Source organism: Grammomys surdaster, unplaced genomic scaffold (assembly GCF_004785775.1).
Source record: "Grammomys surdaster isolate TR1022 unplaced genomic scaffold, NIH_TR_1.0 66, whole genome shotgun sequence".
Lineage (NCBI taxonomy): Eukaryota > Metazoa > Chordata > Mammalia > Rodentia > Muridae > Grammomys > Grammomys surdaster.
This window is the reverse complement of record NW_021604568.1, coordinates 17622148-17645057: the sequence shown is the minus strand read 5'-3', so window position 1 is coordinate 17645057 and position 22910 is coordinate 17622148. Positions and strand designations below refer to the sequence as shown.

The 22910-nt window shown below is 46.0% G+C and overlaps 1 protein-coding gene across 2 annotated transcripts in view; it reads left to right on the top strand.

Moving 5' to 3' along the window:
- The window catches only part of Gfra1 (GDNF family receptor alpha 1), a 213444-nt gene that overhangs the window by 165181 nt on the left and 25353 nt on the right, over window positions 1-22910 (top strand). For both annotated transcript variants that reach the window (XM_028775302.1, XM_028775311.1), the window contains 3 exons: window positions 13788-13897; window positions 16959-17093; window positions 20729-20910. In XM_028775302.1, the coding sequence (XP_028631135.1) occupies window positions 13788-13897; window positions 16959-17093; window positions 20729-20910 (427 nt within the window). The remainder of the gene's footprint in view (window positions 1-13787; window positions 13898-16958; window positions 17094-20728; window positions 20911-22910) is intronic.

Below are 22910 nucleotides of genomic sequence, written 5' to 3'. Positions count from 1 at the left end.
TGTGTGAGTACAGTCTAGAACAGTCCTGATGGAGGTGGCTGTGTGAGTACAGTCTAGAACAGTCCTGATGGACGTGGCTGTTGTGAGCGCAGTCTAGAACAGTCCTGATGGAGGTGGCTGTGTGAGCACAGTCTAGAACAGTCCTGATGGAGGTGGCTGTGTGAGTACAGTCTAGAGCAGTCCTGATGGAGGTGGCTGTGTGAGTGCAGTCTAGAACAATCCTGAGTGAATGTGGTTGTTGTGAGTGCAGTCTAGCACAGTCCTGATGGATGTGGCTGTGTGAGTACAGTCTAGAGCAGTCCTGATGGAGGTGGCTGTGTGAGTACAGTCTAGAGCAGTCCTGATGGAGGTGGCTGTGTGAGTACAGTCTAGAGCAGTCCTGATGGAGGTGGCTGTTGTGAGTACAGTCTAGAACAGTCCTGATGGACGTGGCTGTTGTGAGTGCAGTCTAGAACAGTCCTGATGTATGTGGCTGTGTGAGTACAGTCTAGAACAGTCCTGATGGAGGTGGCTGTGTGAGTACAGTCTAGAGCAGTCCTGATGGAGGTGGCTGTGTGAGTGCAGTCTAGAACAGTCCTGATGGAGGTGGCTGTGTGAGTGCAGTCCAGAACAGTCCTGATGGAGGTGGCTGTGTGAGTGCAGTCTAGAACAGTCCTGGTGGCTGTGGCTGTGTGAGCACAGTCTAGAACAATCCTGAGTGAATGTGGCTGTGTGAGTACAGTCTAGAACAGTCCTGATGGATGTGGCTGTGTGAGTACAGTCTAGAGCAATCCTGAGTGAATGTGGCTGTGTGAGTACAGTCTAGAACAGTCTTGATGGACATGGCTGTGTGAGTGCAGTCTAGAACAGTTCTGATGGAGGTGGCTGTGTGAGTACAGTCTGGAACAGCTGGTCTTGAGCTGATTTCCTCATCTGAGCCTGTTATGCTGATGGATTACAAACCCAAGCCAGCTGTCATGTGGTTGATTAACAGGCATTTGGAGGCCTAGCCTTTGGAACTTAGATTTATTTGCTCACACATCCAAATATTTACTAAATATCCACTTTGTTCCGGTCATAGTTCTAAGCGCCAACACACTTTCTCATGGTGTTGGCAAGGCTACCCTCTAAGTGGTGATCTAACACTGACAGAGCTGTTGCGAGCATCAAGATTGAAGCTGGCACCCTGCTGGATGCTCAGAGACAGAGAAGAGACTTGGTGGGGAGGGCCTAGAAGAGTTCCCTGACCCTGTATGAACCAGGCAGAGAAGCCAAGGAACCCGTTTCTTGAAAATGGTTTGTATGAACCACAGGCCTGGGTTCCTTTGTCCTTGAGAAGAATGTTTTATATGCAGTTGTGAGAGCTGTATATAAAATACAGAAACTGATAGGGGCCAGGGTGCAGCTCCAAGACATTAAGGAGAAGGCCCTGCTAAGAACAGGAGCTAAGGATTCCCTGGGAAGGGGAGTTATCTTCTGTTAGCAGGAGTGATTCATTCTCTTGATGCTCACCTTGAGTCCCTGCCTCCTGCACAATTGTGATATTCTCTGTGCCTGTCTTGGAAGGAAGATATTAGAGAGCAGCTGTTTGCTCAGCTCAGAGTCTGTTGACTCTAAAACAACTTGCCTGAAAGAAAAATGGCCCAGTGTATATTTACTGTTGAATATAATTTTCCTTGGGAAGTCTGCAAGCCCATTAAAGATTAATAAGGAACCTTATTTTCATGTTTCTGTTTCAGGTTTGTTTGTAGGAGTGTAGGTTGTTAGCCACTCAGGCATCCCTTTCTCTCCACATTCTAGGGCTCCTCTGATGTGTCACAAGAAAGTCCATAGCTGATGGAGCAGAGACTGGGGGCGCAGGTTCCACAGAGGTACTTAGCGCTAGCCTTTGAGAATCTGTGAAAGAGGGAAGGGCTTTGCAAATTATTAAAGTTAAGAGAGTGTACAATTTTAATTTTTCATCTTCTGGGAACCCCAAAGAACCAAGGCTTGACTGAAGGAAGCAGCCAGCATTTGGGATAATTTCTAGAGTTGACTTGGTGTTCACAAAGCTATTTAGAGTTCAGACAGACCCTTTGGCTGTAAGCATCATGATATTAAATTACTGGTCTCTACACACCCTTCTGAAATGCTCGGCTCCCCCACTAATGAGCACAAGCCTGGAGGGCTGGTCTTCAGATCAGTGCTGAGTGAACAGGAGCTACAGGTAGGACTGTACTTCCCACTCTTGTATCTGGGCTGTGGTCTCATTGGCCTGAAGGACACACTGATGTTAAGGAAGACATTAGAGGACTTGCTAAAGAAAGGCCTTTGGGCTCAATGCTAGGAATGACCCTGGTGTCTGTCATGACCTTACTGAGTTTGCAGACTTTGAACACATGGAATTATATACCAAGTATTACATTATGAATTTTAGAACCCCAGCATTTCACAGAGGTTCGAAGGTCCATGTGGAGTCTCTGGGCTGACCCAGAGAAGAGCTACAGAAACTGGTGCTTGTGGGTTTTTGGATTGGAAACCAGGAGCAACTGTGAACAGGTCCAAGATGTCAGACATGCCTAACCCCTCCTCCCCAGCTGATGGGTTTGCTGTCCTTCAACCTGAGTAAGTAAACTGCATAGGAATTAGGGTTCTTGCCCGAAGTGTCATGGTTAGGAAGCAGCTGAATTCAAATATAATTTTCAGTCTGTCAACCAATTTGATATTCAAAACTCCTGCTGTTTATGTTGCTCGGGGGTGTTTGCTTAACATGTTAACACAAACCTGGTGGCTTTAAACATGATCTCACCCGCTCACAAGTCTGCAGGCCAGCAGCTCACCATGGCTGCACTGGGCTGTCCTTGGGGTACTTGGTGGGCTAAGTTCTTTCTGCATGTCTATGTTTTGCTCTCATTTCTGGATTTCTTAGCTCATAGGTCCATCCATCCATCCGTCCGTCCGTCCGTCCATCCGTCCATCTGTCTGTCTGTCACTCTTGTCCTCATTGTTGCTATATCATCTCTGTCCTCTTCTGTCCATCCCTTTTCTTTCAACCCCCCTTCACAATATAAGATCTTACTGTGTAGCCCAGGCTGGCCTTGAAGTTGAAGTCTTCCTGTCTCGGCTTCATGAATTCTGGGGTTGCCAGCATACCCACTACACCTGGCTTCTACTCTGTTTCCAGAGGCAGCGGGACCTATGGCGTCTCTCTTACAGGGCAGCCCACTTTCACTTTTAAGGATCTTTGTGACTGCCTTGGTCCCATCAGCTAAATTCCTTCGTTTGTCATAAGTGAGGTAGCATTCTCTCAGGCTTCCAGGATTAGTGGGTAGACATCAGGAATCAGGATGGCCCATGGGTCAATGTGATGACTTGTATATGCCCAGCCCAGTGAGTAGCCCTATTAGAGTGTGTGACCCTGTTGAAGTAGGTGTGGCCTTATTGGAGTAGGTGTGGCCTTATTGGAGTAGGTGTGGCCTTATTGGAGTAGGTGTGGCCTTGTTGGAGTAGGTGTGGCCTTGTTGGAGTAGGTGTGGCCTTGCTGGAGTAGGTGTGGCCTTGTTGGAGTAGGTGTGGCCTTGTTAGAGTAGGTGTTTCCCTGTGGGTGTGGGCTTTAAGACCCTCGTGCTAGCTGCCTGGGAGCCAGTATTCCGCTAGCAGCCTTCAGATGAAGATGTAGAACTCTCAGCTCCCCCTGCACCACGCCTGCCTGGATGTTGACATGTTCCCGCCTTGATAATGAACTGAACCTCTGAACCTGTAAGCCAGCCCCAAGTAAATGTTGTCATTTATAAGACTTGCCTTGATCATGGTGTCCATTCACAGCAGTAAAACCCTAACTAAGACAGTCAGTATGAATGCTTTCACATGTGGTCTTCTCACGGGTCTCCATCCAGTTTGGATTCTTTGCGAATCCCGTAAGACTTTTGGATTCTCCAAAGCTCAGCACTGTGTGTGTAGCTCTCACCCAGGCAGCAGGGCATGTGTGCATTCTGTATTCTTAACTGTCTGAGGCCTTCAGCCCCTCACTAATACTCCCCTTGACTCCACCGTATGGCAGCTACAGCTGAGCCTACCTCAGACTTGTTTCCCAGGCAAGAGCGAACATAGATAATAAAATGAAGCCATAGTGCTCGACCTTTGCTGTCCAGAGTTCCTGAGCAGTTGATGATGTGAGACTTGAGTTCCAAGATGAATGTGAGGCTGTTTCTGAAAGTCTCCCCTTGAAGACACAGCATCATGCTGAATTCTACGTGATGTAAATTCAAGCCATGTTGGAAGTCTGGAGCCTTACGGTGTAGCTCTACTGGTGTGAGATTAGTTGAACATCTAGATTTCTCTCTCTCTCTCCCTGTAGCCAAATTGTCACAAAGCAGATTTATTAATTTTCCCTGCAGAAATATCAAGGGCTTAAGAGCCAAGACTTACTCTAAAGGGTTTTAACATGTTTGTCACCTGCGGTTATCCCGGCAGACGACTGTTGGGTGGCTGAGAGCATATGATTGTTTCATCAGCCAGAAAGCCTTCAATTTCTCTGCTCCTTCAATTCCTTCCCTTAAAAACAAGCACTGAAAAGCTAGATTTTCTGCACTAATAGACATACTGTGGCAGGGACAATACAAACAACTCTATTTGACTTGGAGATGCAGTGCAGGGCTGTCTGCGCTCTCTCTGTGCTTCTGCTATTGTCTGCAATTTGTTTATCTTGCAACTATCAGTTTGTGCACTGGGAGGAGTCATTTGCGGGTCGTAGCGGAGGGAGCCCCTGCCGAAGGGCAGATCTGGGATACCAGATCAGAGACTACTGAAAGTCCCTTCCTAGTTGGGATGGATTAGCTTGCCAACACTCATAACTTACTTTGCAAAACTGCCATCGTGAGAGTAGCTGTCCAGCCACACATCAGCCACCTGGTGGATGTTGACTGATGGCTGTCAGTGTGCACGCAAGGTGCCTTCAGGAGGAATGCCAGAATTGATCGGATGCTGCCTGGACTTCCCTCAGAGGCCACTGCAGTGTGATGTGATCTGAATGGATAAGGACAATGGATAAGGTTGCATCGCCCTACAGCCTGGCTTGTCATCTCCACCTGGACAGCTTCCAACAACAGGAGACACGGGGGAAAACTGCAAGATGCCCCTGTGATGTCTGATCTCCTTCCTCAGACTAGGCTCTGTAGAAAGCCTTGGAGGTTGGGCATGGAGTATAGTGAGGGAAGCCTGGATCCATGTGCTGAACCCTTGACCTTGAGACCTGCCAAGTACGTCTACAAGGAAACTAAGGGACAGGAAGTCCAAGGATAGCCCCATGTCTTAATCAATGTATTGAAGCTTTCAAAATACCATGATAGAGGTGATGAAGGATTTGGGAACAGGGGTTGAGAACAACTTAGCCACAGAGTCCTTCCTGATTCAGGAGCATTGGGATGTCTCAGAGGCTGTTGGATCTAGTAGTTACAACACGATCACTGTGGATGCGTCACCTCTACTGAATCAGTTCCAGGTTTAATCTCACTGTGAATGACAACTCGGGGTAGCAGCTGGTGAACTCGAGATGCACGAAGCTTCAGCCCTTGCAGCAGAGGTGTGTGCATCTGCTCAGGACTTTTGCCGCAGAGAGGCTACGCTACATGCTCGGCTCTCAGGCTCACTCCTAGGCAGCAGGTGGACTCAGGTTCATTCCTACAGTTCAGTTCCACAGCCTGCCTCCAGCCTTGTCTCCAGGAAGCCTGTGTGGAGTTAGAGAGACAACACCTCCTGCAGAATGTATTTAATACAGGCTCTGACTTTCTGAAAGATCCTTTCCAGATGTGCGCTCCAGTAGGCTGCTGGAGCACAATGGCTAAGGTAATTTTCTAAAAACAGAAGGAGAAAAAAAATCTGTTTTGTGTCACTCCATCAGACAATTACGTCGCAGTACTCCAGCACTGTCCTCCCCGGGCTAATATTAGAAGCTTTGTTTTTCAAGATGTTTTCATTCTGCATGAGCTATTAGGAGCAGTACCCAACTTACTGATACTTAGCCATTGAAAAAATAATGCGTTTTCCTCTACATCTCTTCCACAAAGCAGCTTTATTTGAAATATCTTCACCCTTCTGACTGAGAGGTTGTAGGGAACACCATAAGGTTCTTGGCTTTTGGACTTCTCAGTTTCATTTTGGTCAGAGTTGATGCCACTGGGTTCACAGATGAGGTTAGGCTGTTATGCATTTGTGGCATGAGATCTATAGAGAAAAGGTGTGTTTCTGTACTTGGGCTTGCTGTACATTCTTTTTTTTTAGAATATATATATATATATACACACACACACATACATATAAATATATATACATATACATATATATATATATATAGTCACTGCCTTCAGACACAGCAGAAGAGGGCATCGGATCTCATTACAGATGGCTTTGAGCCATCATGTGGTTGCTGGTAACTGAACTCAGGACCTCTGGAAGAACAGCCAGTACTGTTAAACTGAGCTGAGCCGTCTCTTAAGCCCTTGCTGTATGTTCTTCTGGCAAACATTTTGCACTGGGGTTGTCTGGGAACTCAGAGAAGGATGAAGTGATGAGAATAGACTGTATTGAGTGGCCTGTGTTAGGAGGAACTCTGGGTAACTGCCACTAACTCTCTCAGGAGCCACGAAAGATGGCTTCATGGCATTGGCCCTGTCTTCTACGTGAAGAAAAAAAAACCAAGATTGGGAGAAGTCCAACCACAGACTAGAGGGACCTAGCAACCAAGGGATCAGAGAGGGACTCTGGAGCAGAGAGATGTTCCTACAACAGAGAGCCTTCTATCACCATACTCATTCAAAAGTTTCCATAGGCCAAGTGATCTGAACCAAGTTCAGGACTTGGAAGGCCTGATGTTTAAAGCTTTCCAGAAAATCTCTAGTGTTCCCCTCCTCTCCTTAGGTTCTCAGGTAGCCCAGGCTGGCCTCAAACTCACTATGAAGCTGAACATAGTCTTGAACTCCTGATCCTCCTGCCTCTATGTCCCACATTCTGGGGTTGTGGTTATATACCACTACAACTGGTTTTATACTGGGGGGTCAAAGCCAGGGCTCCAAGTGTGCAAGACAAGTATTTTACCAGATTCCATTGGCTAATCAAGTCCTTCGATACTACATGGATTCTGGCGGAGTCCAAAGAACCAAAGGAGAACCTGATTCATAGATAGGGTCACCTTCTCTTATGTGCATGCCCCGCCCCAACACGTTCCTCCACAATATACCACTGCCACCTGTGAGGCAGGAGAACATGAGGGGAAAGCATGAAGAGCAAGTTTCTCTAGATGACTTCAAGACCCCAGGGGAAGGAAATCTGTACTTCCCCCACTCCTCTGCCGAGCTTCTACAGACATGTGACAATTCCCTCTCCAACGTATGCCACCTGTGGTCACCTGCTCTGGAATACTGAGCAGGTGCTCCAGCCTCTGTTGCCTGTGAGCTGGATGAGGGACCCTTAAGAGAACTCTTCTTCCATACCCTCAAAGGAAACCAGGTGTCTTGATACTAAAATCATGGTTAATGGTAGAATGGGACTCAGATGACAAGAATGGTAACACCTGAAAAACAAGAAGTAGTTCTTGATGTTTGTTGTAGGCAGCCTTGTGTCCCGCACGCTTCATTTCTTAGGTTTTTAGAAGGAAACCCTAGGGCTAAGATGTTAAACATCATACTTAGTCGTTGTAGTTAGTAAGGGATATCCCATTCAGGACCAGAGTTCTTCACCCAGGCTTAACACCACATGGCTCTCATCCACGGGGATTGTCCCAGGAAATCAGTTAGACGTTACAGTAATTTGGGAGGAGTTACACCAGCCTTGCCGATACGTGCTTGCCTATGCTTCATAACCTGATTTTTCCTAAACGTTACAGAAAAAGTAGGTAAATGATCCCCCTGCCCACCGTCCAGAGACCATCTGCTGTTCGAGGGGATGCTTCAAGACTGTCATTACAACCATGTTTCTATTTCCAGCTAGCAGTGTGTTCTCCTTAATATGTTTCTCTTTGCATCAGCCACCATTTTTCAGGTTTCCTGAGGGGCTCATGACATTTGCCAGTCTCTTCTTCTTCTTCTTGGAGGGTGGAGGTTTTTTTTCCTGTGGCCGAGGGCGATACATTTCTACATTACCGTCTATTCATTTCCTTTTCATTTTCTCAGAGAAAAACAATCAGCACTCATCACTGCTGTAGTCATGGAGATTTCATGTCTCCAGGAGAAATCCAGCCGTGGAGTTTCTTTGTTAGTCCCATGCTGGACATTTGGAGGTCCTTGTTTAGATTACAGCACTCCAGGCAGGGAAGCCACTGGAACAGGTTACAGCGTGGTTCACAATCTAGGGTCAGCAGGGGAGGTGTGTACATGAGCGGTATCCAAGGGCTGCTGGGGCTGTGCATACAGTAGGCGCTCAGGAAGTAGATGGTTGCTGGGCTGAGAGCCAGTGATCCAACCACCTATAAAAACTTGACTACTCAAGACTCATGTACTTGGAAGAGCCACAGCTGCAAACCCACCTTGTCTTTCCCACCACAACACTGTTTTCTGATGAGTTATCTACACCCTGAGCCTCTCTGTAGCGTGCCAGCTCCTTTCTGCTTTTGACTGCCATCCTTTTGGCACATTCTCTCCTTTTATGTGGTTCTCCTGGGAAAACACACACACACACACACACTGCCCTCAGCTACATATTGTGTGCCCCATTACTGCTCAAGCAGTGGGGATACACATAGGTCCTAAGCAAATCTTTGCTGAACATCTGAGAGACCCAAGCAAGAGTCTTTCTAACACACATCTGATCGTGTAGATGTGTCAGTTTATAAAGTCCTCCCGTTGGTTATTCTCCATTTGATTAATCTCCCTTCTAGGCTCCCTTCATAGTCTCACCAGCCTAGCTGAAACGCTTAGCAGAACTCCTGGCAAGGTGCATGCTTAGTGTAATGGTCGAGGGTCCTCTCTGGTGCTGGAGCTAGATGGAATGTGGCCATCCCCCAACCCCAGCCATGAAGTTCTGTAACTTGGAAGGATCTGCACTGACTTCCTGTCTGCCTCAGGACCCTCTTCAGGATAGTAGGGTCCGTGCTACCAATTAGTAAGTTGAGTACATGACTACATATTGAACACATCAACAGGCACCCAGCACATGCAAATCCTTCATAACGGATAGCCCGGAATTAGAGTAAACATGATAAGATGGTGCTGGCCTCTGCCTGCTACACCCTCCTTTGCTTTTCCCTGACAAACGTGCCCCTCTTTCTGTCTCAGTCCTGACAGCATGACTTCTCTGAAGCCATTGCAGCCGTGTGTTAGTATGTAGCTTTAAAATCCAGGTTCCGTTGCTCCCTGTTTTGCTCTAGAACAAAGACTTATTTTTCTTAAGTATAAAATTCGGATTAGGGAATGAGGCAGGGCAGGGAGACGGTAGAAAGGCAGTGTGTGTGAGGAGAAATGAGCCCAAACCAAGTGTTATGAAATACCACAGGGAAACCTGTTACTTGGCATGCTAATTAAAACATTAAAAATAAATAAATAAAGTCAAAACTTAAAACAACAAAATATCTACCTCCTTAGAGTTGTCAGGGAAAAAGTAGGTCATTTGTAAGCTTTTATTAAATTCTCATTTGTCTTCAGTTTTACTTTTCTTAGCAGCCTTTCTCAACAGCTTTCAAGGACTTGCTGTTCTCCCAACGATTATGAAGTAGAGGCAGGGGGATCGAGAGTTCAAGGTCATTTTTAACTACCTATCCAGTTGAGGCCAGCTTGAGCTACATAAGACCATGTCTCAAATCATCAAAACAAACAAGAACTAGCCAAGGTATTTCCATAATCCTTTACCTCTTTCTTACGGCTTCTGGACAGATTAAGCTAAAGACAAGGTCTTTCTCATTGTTATATCAGAAGCACCGAGACCACAGCATTAGCCTCTGAGCTGGAACTGTTTGACATCTTCAACATTGCACCTGACCACTGGCACTCAACACCTGAGGTCTTAGAGTTGTGCGATGGGGAGAGATGCTACAGAGGAATAATTCCTCTTTCTTTGGACTGATGATTGGGCTATAGCTGGTGCCATGATGCTTTAGTTGTCAAGTAGAAGCCTGGCCCAGAGTACCGAGATTGGATAGCCAAGATACAACCCAGGCTTTATCCATAAGACCAGCCACATCATCATGTTTCTTCAGCATGGTGTCCATTTATCATCCAAGAACAACCTGCTTTATAGCATTTGGTGATTAGCACAGGATAAATACTCTCGTTGTGGTATTTTCAAATTGCTACTCTAATGTCAAGCAGCTCCCACAATTCCTCAGAATGGCCCACCTACCCATAATGAGCTGCCTCCAGCACACTACGTATGGAGCTCCTACTTCAGCCTTCCATCCTGTATAATGGAAGGTCTCATCATATGACCACTCTGTCTCCACGTATGAGTGTGAGGAACAGGTGTGGAGCAGATCTGATAGAACCAGTGATGTGGGTGCTGTGACAGCGACCTTGAACTTGCCTGGATTCTGGAACTCTTTGCCCACAATGCATTGGTCTTGTTACTAGGGACACAGAGTACAATGAAATATGCATGGCCAGGTGGTACAATTGTTTATGCGAAAATCCAAACAACATGTCTTAACAGAAACATCACATGTAACATCCGTTCAGTGTTTTCAGCTTTCTAATGGTTGCATTTAGCTCGGGAACTATGAATGCTTTGCTTTTCGTGTGTCTCTACAGCAGGTTTCTTTGTTACATTGTATACTGCTTTTCATCTGTAATATAGCAACTTACTTGTACATTCATTTACAGAAGAATTTAAAAGCAGATTCAGAAGGAAGCTTGAGGACAACTTTATTCGAGTTTAAGAGGAAATATATAACACAAATTAGGTGAAAATTCCCGCTGCTGCCTGGAGAAAAGGTGGAGGAAAATCATATCCTTTAAGTTAGACAAGGAATATAAGTTAGACAAGTTAAAAGGACTCCCAAGAATGGAAGAGGAAATGAGCTGAGAAAAGATCCCCTAGCCACCCTCCCCTGCACTGATTGCGGCCTTTCATTGCCCCCACCTCCATATTCCGTAGCTGCTCTTTGGGTACATGCTCTGCTTGTTGGATAATCCTGGGTAAAGTGTGTGTGTGTGTGTGTGTGTGTGCACGCACACACGTGTGCGCACTTCTTGTCTTCCTCAGAACTCTGGCTTCCTCTATGCTAATCTTCCTGCTTTCTTCTGCTTCCATTCCCAAGCTATACTGCACAGCCTTACTGGTCTCCGAGCAGTCTTCATTCATGGTCCCTTCTCAGTAGGCAGCCATGGGGATCCTGATGTATATTTAGTTTGATTCTGCCAATCAGATGTATACTGTCTGCAACTCACTGACTCAATTAACCTTTTATTCCAGGGTCTAGTTGTGAGTCAATTCTGGGGTTATTAAGCAAAATGAGTCTGGAGGTATTTGCCTGGACAGACGGACTGTAATCTGCACCACAGTGGCACCAGTTAACAGTATTCTCTAGAGACCCAGAAACATCCACAAGCTGGTGGGCAGGAGGGGCTACCAGGTCAGGGCACTGGTCAGCCTGTCATTACTCCTAGCCAGGGTCTGTGTAGAGCTGTCTGAGGTGGAGGTGGGCTTTGCAGAATTAGAAACCATTAGATCATTAACTTTCATGACCAGAATTTTTTTTTCTAAAATTAACACTCCATTCAAGCTGAATGCCATTGGATCCAGTTGAGTAATCCTGAGGTATCTTTAGGGATTTCCTACAGAAAAGAAATTCTTTGGCCAGACTGTAGAAATGCCAAGGTCTCGTGCCGTTCTGTGTGTTTAATAGAAGGTATAGGGTGCAGCCAAGCCTTGGCTATGTTTGTGTTCCCAGTATTCATACATGTTCAGTCTCATCGTTTGGGGGAGGGGTGGTTTGCAGAGCCGCTTAGCTTAGCCCATGGTCCTGGTCCAGAAGTGGCCAAGGGGCTTTCCAAAAGGTTTTGGTGCTGTATAGAGAAAATGAAGCAGACCCCAGCACCTGTGCCTAGACCCCTTGTGATGAGCCTGCCTCCCGGAACACAGAGCCCTTGCAGTGTACTATGAGCTTTGACCACTGGCCAGTCCTTCCAGTGCCTTCTCTAGTTAAAATGGTAGGAAAGGTTCTAGGCAGAGTATCTCACACACTTACAGTACTAGACTTGGGAGGCTGAGGCAGGAGGATTGCAAGTCTGAGGACAACCTGTACTAAATAGCATGACTTTATCTCAGAAACAAAGCAAACACCCACAAACCTCAAAACCCGGAAGAAAGTGAACCTTCACAAACCTTTAACTCCCTACAGCCCTGCCCAGCTTAGCACAGCAAATGTAGCCTTGCAACATCATAGGTCAAGCTCTATGATCAGAGATCACAGTTGTTCTCATGGAAAGAGGTTGAATGATCCCTGGGCATGTCGGCAGCCAACCAGAGTGAGCCGTGTAAACAGGGACAGGTGCCCATTGTCTACCGAGTTGCTAGGTAACTTACATCTCCAAGTTCACCATGTTCTCCCGTTAGAAACATGGCTGCTGACTGCCAAGATGACCTCACCAGAGGCTACTTCTTATTCAGGATTTTCCCCAACAATATCCCCTGAAGATCTTAAAACAGTCCATGGGCAAAACCAGCTTCCCTCGCCCTCCTCAGACCAGTGAGTCGATGGCTTCCCTTCATTTTCTTCTGTGTCTCTCTCCTTCACCACGCAGGGCTTCCGATGAATCCCACTCACCTCTGGAGAGTTCGCTGAGGTCTCATAGCCCCATCTGGGCCAAAGGGCCCTGAAGACCAGGCATTGAGCCACAGGCATCATTGCCCACGGAGAGCCTCACCCACCCCTCTTGGATTTCCCTTTGGTTCCAGAAAAAAAACAGCTCTTTAGTACGTGGGGCAAGGGGATGAGAAAAGACTCGGGAGACAGACGCATGCATATTGCAAGGCTCTAGGAATTATGGGAGCAGATGGGCTGTAGGATCCAATTCTGATGCCAGGAACATGTTTCTGTATAAAGTAAATATTTTCCCAGTGTGGATCTCCGGTGAGAGTGTAGAGAAGCATATTTCCTAAAGATGCAAATAAGTCTAGTCAGAAATAAATATTGAATGGAAACTTCAAAGCCTCTAGATTTCTCCAGTTATAGACCCTGAAGATTTCTGTCCAAACAAGCAGGCACACACAGGTAGATGAAGGCTGTGAGAGGGGCAGGTTGGGGGTTGAATAAAAGCAAGATGCACCCATATTTTAATGTTTGTGTGTGCATCTGTGTGTATGTGTGTTTGCACACGAGCACATGTGTGCATGCGTGTGTGTGTGTGTGTGTGTGTGTGTGAGGCAGGTGGTGAGGAGGAGAGAAAACAGGCATAAAGAAGCATATTTCCAAAAGACTTATTGTTATGTCTGTCCAAAGACTTAGTATTTTTTTCTCTTCATGGTATACTTTCCATTTGTCATAGGCACATAATATATCATACATATTTATGGACTGTGAGGTGATGTTTTAATACGCGTACACATGCAGTGTGTAATGATTTGGCTAATTGATGTGTTCATTGTCCCAGAAATGTATCATGTCTTTGTACTGTGAACATCCAAAATCCTCTCTACTCACTGTTTTGAAGTACGTAACTAAGTGTCAGAACCATGGTTGCCTCCTGTGCTGTGAACCATGGGGAGTTGCTCCTCTGACCAGCCACACCCCCATGGCTGTTACCAGCCTCTTCCCTCATCCCTCCTCTCAGTTCAAAGGCCTGGGATGTTTTCAGTGTCTCCCCCAACCCCCTCCCTCCACACACCACACCTCTTTTCTGTTTCAGATCTCGCCTTGCAGATTTTTTTACCAACTGCCAACCAGAGTCAAGGTCTGTCAGCAACTGTCTTAAGGAGAACTACGCAGATTGCCTCCTGGCCTACTCGGGACTGATTGGTAAGACCAGGGGAGGGAGGAAGGGAAGGAGTGGCAGAGAAATTCCAATTACAAAGGCAGCATGCGATGTCTGCATAAGAGAAAATTTCCCAGTAGACTTAGTTCTGGAGGTTTGAAGATAGCCGGAAGGAAGGAAGGAAGGAAGGAAGGAAGGAAGGAAGGAAGGAGGGAAGGAAGGAAGGAAGGGAGGGAAGGAGGGAAGGAAGGAAGGAAGGGAGGGAAGGAGAGAAAGAAGGAAGGAAGGAAAAAAGGAAGGGAAGGGAAGGGAAGGGAAGGGAAGGGAAGGGAAGGGAAGGGAGAGAAGGAGACATGCCAGAGAAGGGAGAAACTGGGATAATTATGGAGCAGGAAGGCTACAGATTTTAAAGAAAGTTAAGCATCTCCCTTGGGGAACTGGCCACACACAACCTGAGCAGGGGTTGCATATGTATTAGAAGAAGAGAGCAAGTCAAACAAAGCTCGTTGCATTTGGGAAGAAGGAACTCGGAAATCCAAGAAACTGTCTCCAAGAAATGGCCCCCTGGAAATGAACCCTCCAATACCAAGGAGTGCCTTGCCAATGTTATTCTTGGCCGTTTGACTCCTGACGTGCGTGGGATTGTTTAGAATTATTTTCCTTGTAAATAACTGAAAGCAGAAACTGTGTTTTCTAGCTTGAGAGGCTTGTGGCACTAGGCTAGCCATATGCTCAGCGTTCAGGAGAATAGTGAAATTAAATAACACTCCTTGGGGAAACATCCAGAAAGAGGCAGACTTAGATCTGGGGTAAACAGGGCTAGCAGAGAGAAAGATGGTTGCCTCACTTGGCAGGAAGAAAGAAAGTCCTTGTGTACTAGGGACAGCTAAATCTTCTCTATCAGAGCTCCATCATAGTTGGCATTTGAGAAGGAATATACAGTGACAGCTGTGGAAGGTGAGAGAAATCACAGCTGTCACACAGCCCTGGCTCAGTGGCATCTCCATCCAAGTGTCTGTGACAGGGTCATACATATCACCAACAGAAAGACCCTCCCACCTAGAATGACAACACAAGCTAACAACCTCATCACCAGAATGTCTCCAGTGAGAGTCTTTGGTTCCAGTAAGCGAGTGTGTAATGCAAAAGGTCCCAGTCACTCTCAGCTTTTTAAAAGGATACCTATGTTTCCATTTGTAATACCTTTAAAAATCCTGCTCCAGTTCCTCCAGGTGTGCACCATATCTGTGGTTCTAGCCAACAAGTGTACGCCCTCCATAAGTTAGAACAGCAAAAATGTAGTCATGGTCTCCCTAAAGAAGGTTTTAGTTTCTACCTAAGATGATGGATGAAATTATGGAGTTGCAGAAATAACAAAAGCAATTAAGGCATAAGCACTGTTTAAAAAGAATAAAACATTTAAAAAAATAGGAAAAGTAAAACCAGGGCTGCTCCCAGGAGACAGTGTTAAGTCTCTGCAGATGGAGACATTGTTACTACTTCAAGTCTGAGTCCTTCCAGGAGTTCATGCTCATTAACTCCCCTGTGAGCCGCCAAGGCAAGGCACTGCCAGCATCTCTGTGAGCTCATTCCTAGGCTTGGCAAACTTTATATGCCTGAGGAAGATGAAGTGGAGGGAACCGATGGTAGATGGAGTGTGTTGTGCTGGCCAAAGAGTATTTCTATCCTGGGTCTGTATCTCTTCTTCTACATGGCTTTCTGAGTCAGTGGCTCCTAACTTCTGCACAAAGCTTGCTCCTGTCTCTCCACATGCCAGGAATCCACAGAGGCATCTGACGTGCAATAGCTTTGACCTCTCCACTCTTTCCCCAGTGTCTGGTGAATTAGACCTCCCTGTAAGGTGCAGATGAAAATTCTCATGCTAATAGTGAGATTTGAGTTTTTTTTTTTAAATAGTAGTAGATAGACCAGTAGAGTCATGCCCTTGACCCCACAAGAGTTTCTAAAAACTACTGCTTTATTTGCAGCTAAACTCATCCTCTGGATTTCTGGCCACCTACTTCTTCCTTCCACAAAAGCAACTAGAAACAGAAAGTTCTTGGCATCTGTGGGCATTGCCTCCTATGAGCCACCCAGGAGAAGACATTTGGATTGTATTAAATATAAATGCATTGTCTGTTTCTCCCAGTGGAGAACTCAAAAGAAAAAACCACAAGTTATAAGCAGCAAGGCCCACACAATATCTGTGGGAACTGCTGTGGATCCATAGACAGTACTTGATGAGGGAGTTCCACTGTGTTCGTCTGGTTTTTTTGGGAGGGGATTTTTTCCTTCTTTCCTTCCTTTCCTGTATTCTTTCTTCTTCTTTTGATAAGGTCTCACGGAGCCCACTGGCCTCAGATTCTCTTTGTAGCTAAGGATAACCTTGAACACATCTAAGAATGACCTTGAACTCAGCTGCCTCCACACACCAAGTACGGGAATTGCAGATGCATACCACCACACCTGGCTTCTGTGGTGCTGTGGATGGGACAAGTACCTACACCGGAGCTACACCACAGCTTTGTCCCCATCTTTTTCTACTATGGACAACTTTATTTTAATCAGTTGAGAATCAGGGGAATGACAGCCTCTTAATGCACATTTGTAGACATCCAGGATGTGGTGACCTTATTGGGGGCATCTACAGTCCCCTGCGTTACTCTAAAGAAGCCATTTCCCTCCAAGGAAACTGCATTAAACGCATAAAAGAATTCTTAAAGATATGTGCACCCAGTACTCTCTATTTATGAAGATTAATGACATTTTCAAGAAAACGCAAGAGATTTGGCATCTCGTAGATTCTAAGTTAATTCTCGCCTTCTCCACGACATACATACCGTTTGTGCAGGAAGAAAATACCACTAAATACAGCCCAAGGAGTTTGCTTATAATTTTTTAAGTAAATGTATAAATTATTTTATGTGCTCAAGATAAATTGTCAAGAAAATGCACCACTTAACGTAATTCCCCGCCCAGAAACCAGGGTGTTTGTGATTAGCTGTGACATTTCTACTGTCAGAGCAACATTTGTTTCTGTTTTAGGCCACAGAAATGTCCCATGTCAACACGGAGTGCAACATGCCTTGTCTTTTTCTCTTTCAGGCACAGTCATGACTCCCAACTACATAGACTCCAGCAGCCTCAGCGTGGCCCCTTGGTGCGATTGCAACAACAGTGGCAATGACCTGGAAGACTGCTTGAAATTTCTGAATTTTTTTAAGGACAATACGTGTCTCAGTGAGTTTTTTTAAAAAATAAGATGAATGTCAATTCATTAATGTTTTCCTCTTTGAGCGAAAGCTCTGTCTGTCTGCTGTGTTCTCCCTTTCCTTCCCTCTCTCCCTCCCTTTCCTGCTGGCTGGCTGGTAGATGCTTGCTTCTCTTGGCAAACTCAGTGACACAGCAGGGAGCCACACAAGTGATGAATTGGGCACTGCCAAGACTATGATCCCAAAGGCCTATGAGGACAGGAGAGTCAAATAATGGAGGGTGTATCATGTGGGGAAGAATGCCTCTACCCACAGATCAAATTCTGATCTTGGCAACCAGTGGAGAGTCCTTTCCCAGGTTCTGAAAACCGAGTAGGAAATTACAATGTGAAAAGCTCAACACAGTGCACAGGACAGGCCTCCGAGGACTCTGCAGAGAAATCAGAATGTTAAAGTCAACACCTCCTTACATAGTCAGGGCTAGCTCGGATAGAAGCAATGGATCTATCCTGATTGAGGAATCTGGCCATCCATCAGGGACACTTGGGATGGGTTATCTTGGAGTTGAAAGATGAGCCTTTGTGAGCAGGGTACTGCTCTTGGGAACAGGGTTAGCTATTGCTGTGGTACTTTTTAGGTAATTTGGAATCATGCTTGACAAAGGAAAGGGGCATACAGATATGAACCCTGGGTATCTGTCAGAAAAATTTAAAAAGCCGGACACCAGGTCTCCCTCCCACATGGCTCCATGCCAGTCAGCCATATTTGTTTAGATGACTCTCCAGCTGAGACACAACTCATGTTGAAAGGGGTACGGAGTTCATGAATTTTCATTTTCTGTACTCTACACAAGAACCCTAGGGGGATGCAAGTGTCATATGCACAAGGATAGTGAGTACAAGACTAGCATTCTCACAGACCCTGAGTGGTAGAGTCATGAGCCAAACCTCGGATCCTTTGCAGCATCCTAACTCCCAAAGACCTTTTCGGTTGTCAGGTGTGTAATCCTAGACATCAGGGGCCAGATCTGACTTCTTAGTGACAAGTGTCGAGGTTCAGCCATGCCCTTGAAGAACTTTGTTTTCCAGTGATTAATTCTGCAGGATGATATATGCTGACTGTTTTTTTTTTTTTTGAAGAATTAGCTAGTGATTTACTGACTATATGGGAAACATCCTCATGAGCATGCCACTAAAATTTCCCCATCATGTCCTCCATGGAAAAAAAAAACTCAACTTGCTTGATCTGTGTTCCAAACCGTTCAGCTCCAAAGCGTCACCTTGGTTTTCCTAAAAAATCAAATGGACTTTTGAGTTCTTGGGTAACATTGAACCTGCATAATGAGCCATAAATATGGAGGCATTTGTGGAAACCTTGGGTGTACCAGCGTGTTGCCCTTGGACCTTTTTTTTGTGCTCTGTTTTATGCATTTTTTCTTCCCCTTCACATCTGTAATTCTTCTGGTTGAATACAAGTTTTAGCAAAAATAAAGCAATGAAAACTTTGTCCCTCAGAGAGACATTAAAGTTGTCCCTCTTTGGCAGTATTTTGTTAAAGGGGAGAATGGTCTTACTAATGACCTTTAAATAAAAACAAATGCCAAAGCCAGCCCAAAGTTTTCATAGTCATTCCATTTATCCTAGTTTGGATGGGGCACAAGGCTGCAAATGCCGTGTCTTACAAAGGGGCCTGGAGCAGAAGCTGCTACAGTTCCTGGAACGTGACTTGTGCATGGAAACTTCAGTCCACTTTCTTCCAGTCAGACCAGGCTTCTCTCAGATTCTCCTACCGCGAGCACAGCTACAGTTGGTTGTTTGGTTATAGTCTGGGAATGGGAAATGGTCGTTTTAAAGCCAAGCACATGGCAGAAGTGTAGGAAAGTGAGAAGACTTAAGGGGAATGGAGAGGAGAGGCAGACTTGTATCCTCCCTGGGGCATGCCTGGACCACTTTTTCTCAACCCCAGCCTTTCTCCTGGCATTTACCACTACCCATGTATGGTAGGTTTTGCCTTTTGGCCTTTCTGGTCAGAGTTCTACTTGGGGATGTGGCTTTGGTCTTATGTAGCTATCACTGCTGTTCAAGACCTTATGCTTTGTACATGGAATACCTGGGACTTAGTAGATTAGCAAGAGAACAACTGAACTCAGAGGGACTATGTCAACACCCCGGGGCAAGCAAGGGTAGCTTCACATCAACACCCCTGGGCAAGCAAGCAAGGGTAGTCTTCATTAATGGTAGCTCTCTCTTGAGTCTCTGCATCTAACAAGAAAAAGCAGAGCCCCGAGTTCTTGTCCTGAGATCACTTAGGGAACTTGGTCTACAGGTTTGCCTTTCTCAAGGATCAGTAAAGCACTTAAGCCACAGAGCCTAGCAAGAAGCACGAAGCTGCATTTGTCATATTTGGAAGCAGTCTCTTACAGAGCCCCCACCCCTCCCAGTGTACAGTCATGGAAAACAAGCTTCCAGTTTTGCTAAATGCGAAGGATGACAATTTTGAAACAAAGTGTCACTTCTGAGAGGAAGATTAGGGCTCAGTTACTCTGTCTTACATATCGAAAGTGCCAAGTAAGCGTCATGTATTAGCAATTTGCACTTTCGGGTCCCAAATGAAGGAGTCTGATTTCTTATACAATGAATGTGAAATAAAAAAAAAATTCCTAAATCCAGGGCAAATCCCCGAAGACCTGATTAAAAACTGTTTTTTATTCATTTTGGGAAGGGAACAACACACAACCAATTTACTCTTGCCATAAAAACAATCTAATCCCATGAAATTATAATAAGCTTTGAAAGTTTTACATTTCAAACTTTTCATTTAGACAGGGCTGTGCCTATCTAATTATGCAGATTTTGTTTGGAAGACTGGAAGCAGAAAGGAGAAAAATAATCATACTTAAATTTTCACAGATATTGGTGAGGTTTGGGGTAGATTTTTCTCCTATAGAGAGTGGCTGCGTTCTCCTGCCAGGTGAGGGTGAGCATTGTCTTCGCCCTGCTTCAGGATAAGGAAAACCCCACTGGTTAATTTCCACGTGGTACAGCGTTCTGACACAATGTAAGAGTGTAAGGATTTTCGTTTTCTTGGAAAATGATGTCACTCTAATGCTGCTTCTGAGTCTGAGGATGACTTTCAGAGGGCCTGACAATAAGTTCTCACTGTGCTCGTGGTAGAGGAAGTGTCTCTCGCTCAGTGTTTAAGGAGGAGTGGATTGATTTCTGAGCACCCAATCCAAGAGATTGGTTCTCAGCACCAGTTAGGTAGTTAGGTAGATGTATGGACAGGTGTCTGGGTGGGTGGGTGGATGGGTAGGGTAGGGGGTGGGATGGGAGGTGAGTGAGTGGATGGGTGGGATCAGAGATGGGAGGATAGGTAAAATTGGGTGAGTGAGATGGGGGTGGGGCATAGGGGAAGGGGGATGGGATGGGTGGGATGGAGGACAAGTGGGATGGGGGTGGGGGATGGGGGAAGGAAGGTGAGATGGGGGTGGGGAATGAGTGGGATGGGGGCGAATGGGCCACTGAGGAACTGGTGATTGGGGTTGTTCTGACACATCCAGTGTTACAACCAGAACTACTCCTCCTGTGCGTCTTTGGCTGTATGCACCCTGCCTGTTACGCTCTGTTTGCCTCTGAAATGGGATTTCCTTTTGTTCCACCACAGAAAATGCAATTCAAGCCTTTGGCAATGGCTCAGATGTGACCATGTGGCAGCCAGCCCCCCCAGTCCAGACCACCACTGCCACCACTACCACTGCCTTCCGGGTCAAGAACAAGCCTCTAGGGCCGCCGGGGTCTGAGAATGAGATCCCCACACATGTTTTACCGCCTTGTGCAAATTTGCAGGTGAGAAGTAGTTCTTGGTTTCCTATCAGAGCTGGCTTCTGGGAGGACATGTGCTCATTGTTCAAAAGGTGCCACTCAGATTTGAAATTCCCTTTCCCCAAAAGTGTTTGTGTACATGCGTGTTAATATGTATGATGCAGGAGTCCATGGGCTGCAGCATGCATGTGGTGTGGAGGTCAGAGCACAGCCTTGGTGTCAGCCTTCTTCCCTGTGTTGGAGACAGAGGCTCCTGTTGGTTCTGTGTAAGCCAGCCTAGTTGTGAGTTTTGAGGTTGACCTGTCACATCTAAGGCTGACCCATCCACAGCTCTGCCTCCTATCTCATAAGGGCTTTGGGATTACTGACGAATGCTACTATGTCTGGCTTTACATGGGTTCTGGGAATATACACTCAGCTCTTCATGTGTGTGGTGAGCACATTAGTGCTTTACCCACTGAGCTGTCTCTTCAGTCCAGATTTGCATCTGGAAGTTGTGATATCTTCAAGTGAAGAGAAAGACAACTGTGGGATTGACAGCCATTTACTCAGGACTTTGGTCTAGTGGCTGTGAAATGAGGGTTCTGGGCAGATGGACCACTAAGTTTTTTTGTTTGTTTGTTTGTTTTGAAGGGAAGCTGGTTCTATTTTTTTTTGGCAGAGCATGGTAGGGCTGAGTTGGCTATCTACATTTGTAGCCGATTCTGTGTTCTCGATAAAGCAACAACATATCAAATAGAAGGAGTTCTTGGCTTGTTGCCATTAGAGCCATTCAAACCTCCATGGACTGTTTCACTGCCTCTGAACGAAAATCAGAGGCAGAGGCATTGTTAGTACCTGCTGTGTAGAGTCTCAGAAAGACTACTTATTTGCAATTCAAAAAAACCCCCCAAAAAACAAAAACAAACAAACAAACAAAAAACAGTATAAGAGTGCCATGGAAAACCTTGTGTGTGTTCTGAGTCCAGTGACAGTGATCAAGAGACTTCCAGCAGACCAACCCAGATATGCCTGAGTAAAAGCAAAGTATAAACATGAAGTTCCCACCTCCACTCACAGGGAGTGCTCCAGGCCCAGGGAGTGTTCCAGTCACTGGGATTATTCCACTCACAGGGAGTGCTCCATTCACTAGGAGTGCTCCAGTCACAGGTTGTGCTCTAGGCCCAGGGAGTGCTCCAGTCACTGGGGGTGCTTCAGGCCCAGGGAGTGCTCCAGTCACTGGGAGTGCTCCAGTCACAGGGAGTGCTCCAGGCCCAGGGAGTGCTTTTCCTGTCATTTTACTTAGTTCTCATTGTACTGAGTATTCAACTGTCAGCAAGACATTAGTTCTTTGGAGTTTTGCAGGGGTTCCAGTGCACTTTGACTCCTTGGGTGCTTGCTCTCCTGATAGCCCACAGAGGTCAGTTGCTATAACATGGTAGCCGAGCTCTTGCATCTGAGGACGACATAGGCTTCAGGGAAACAATGTTTCTATTCAAGTCTGCAGAGCTGGTGGACCACAGAAGCAGTGCTGGGAATCCAGGAATGTTACCTGCCCATGGTTGTTCCTGTATGTTGAGGGAAAAGGTAACCCCTTGGCAGCTTCTGCCTTCTGCCATGTGCCAAAAGGGATGTTTAGGCTATTTGCTGTGGTTCTGATTGTTTTAGGGTCTTGAGTATCCTGGCTGACCTTGAACTTGTTATGAAGTTAAGGTTGACCTTGAACTTGTTGTCCTCATTCCTCTGCTTCCAGAGTGTTGGATTACAGACATGTGCCAGCATGCCTAGTGTATGCAGAACTCATGGTAGAGCCCAGTGTATTACTTTCAAGCATTGTAACGGGACCTCAGTCTTACCACAAGAATGCCTCTCCTTTTTCATGTGCCTGGCAAGGAACAGCCGCTTGAGAGCTCTTAGAAATAGCTTTTGTATGAATGTCTTCTTCATTTGCAAGTGCCATTCTCCCTACAAAATGTTCAGCAGCTTTCCCATCTAATTTGTATGACACCACCTTACACTTGGTGCCCTTCATCTGAGCTTCAGTC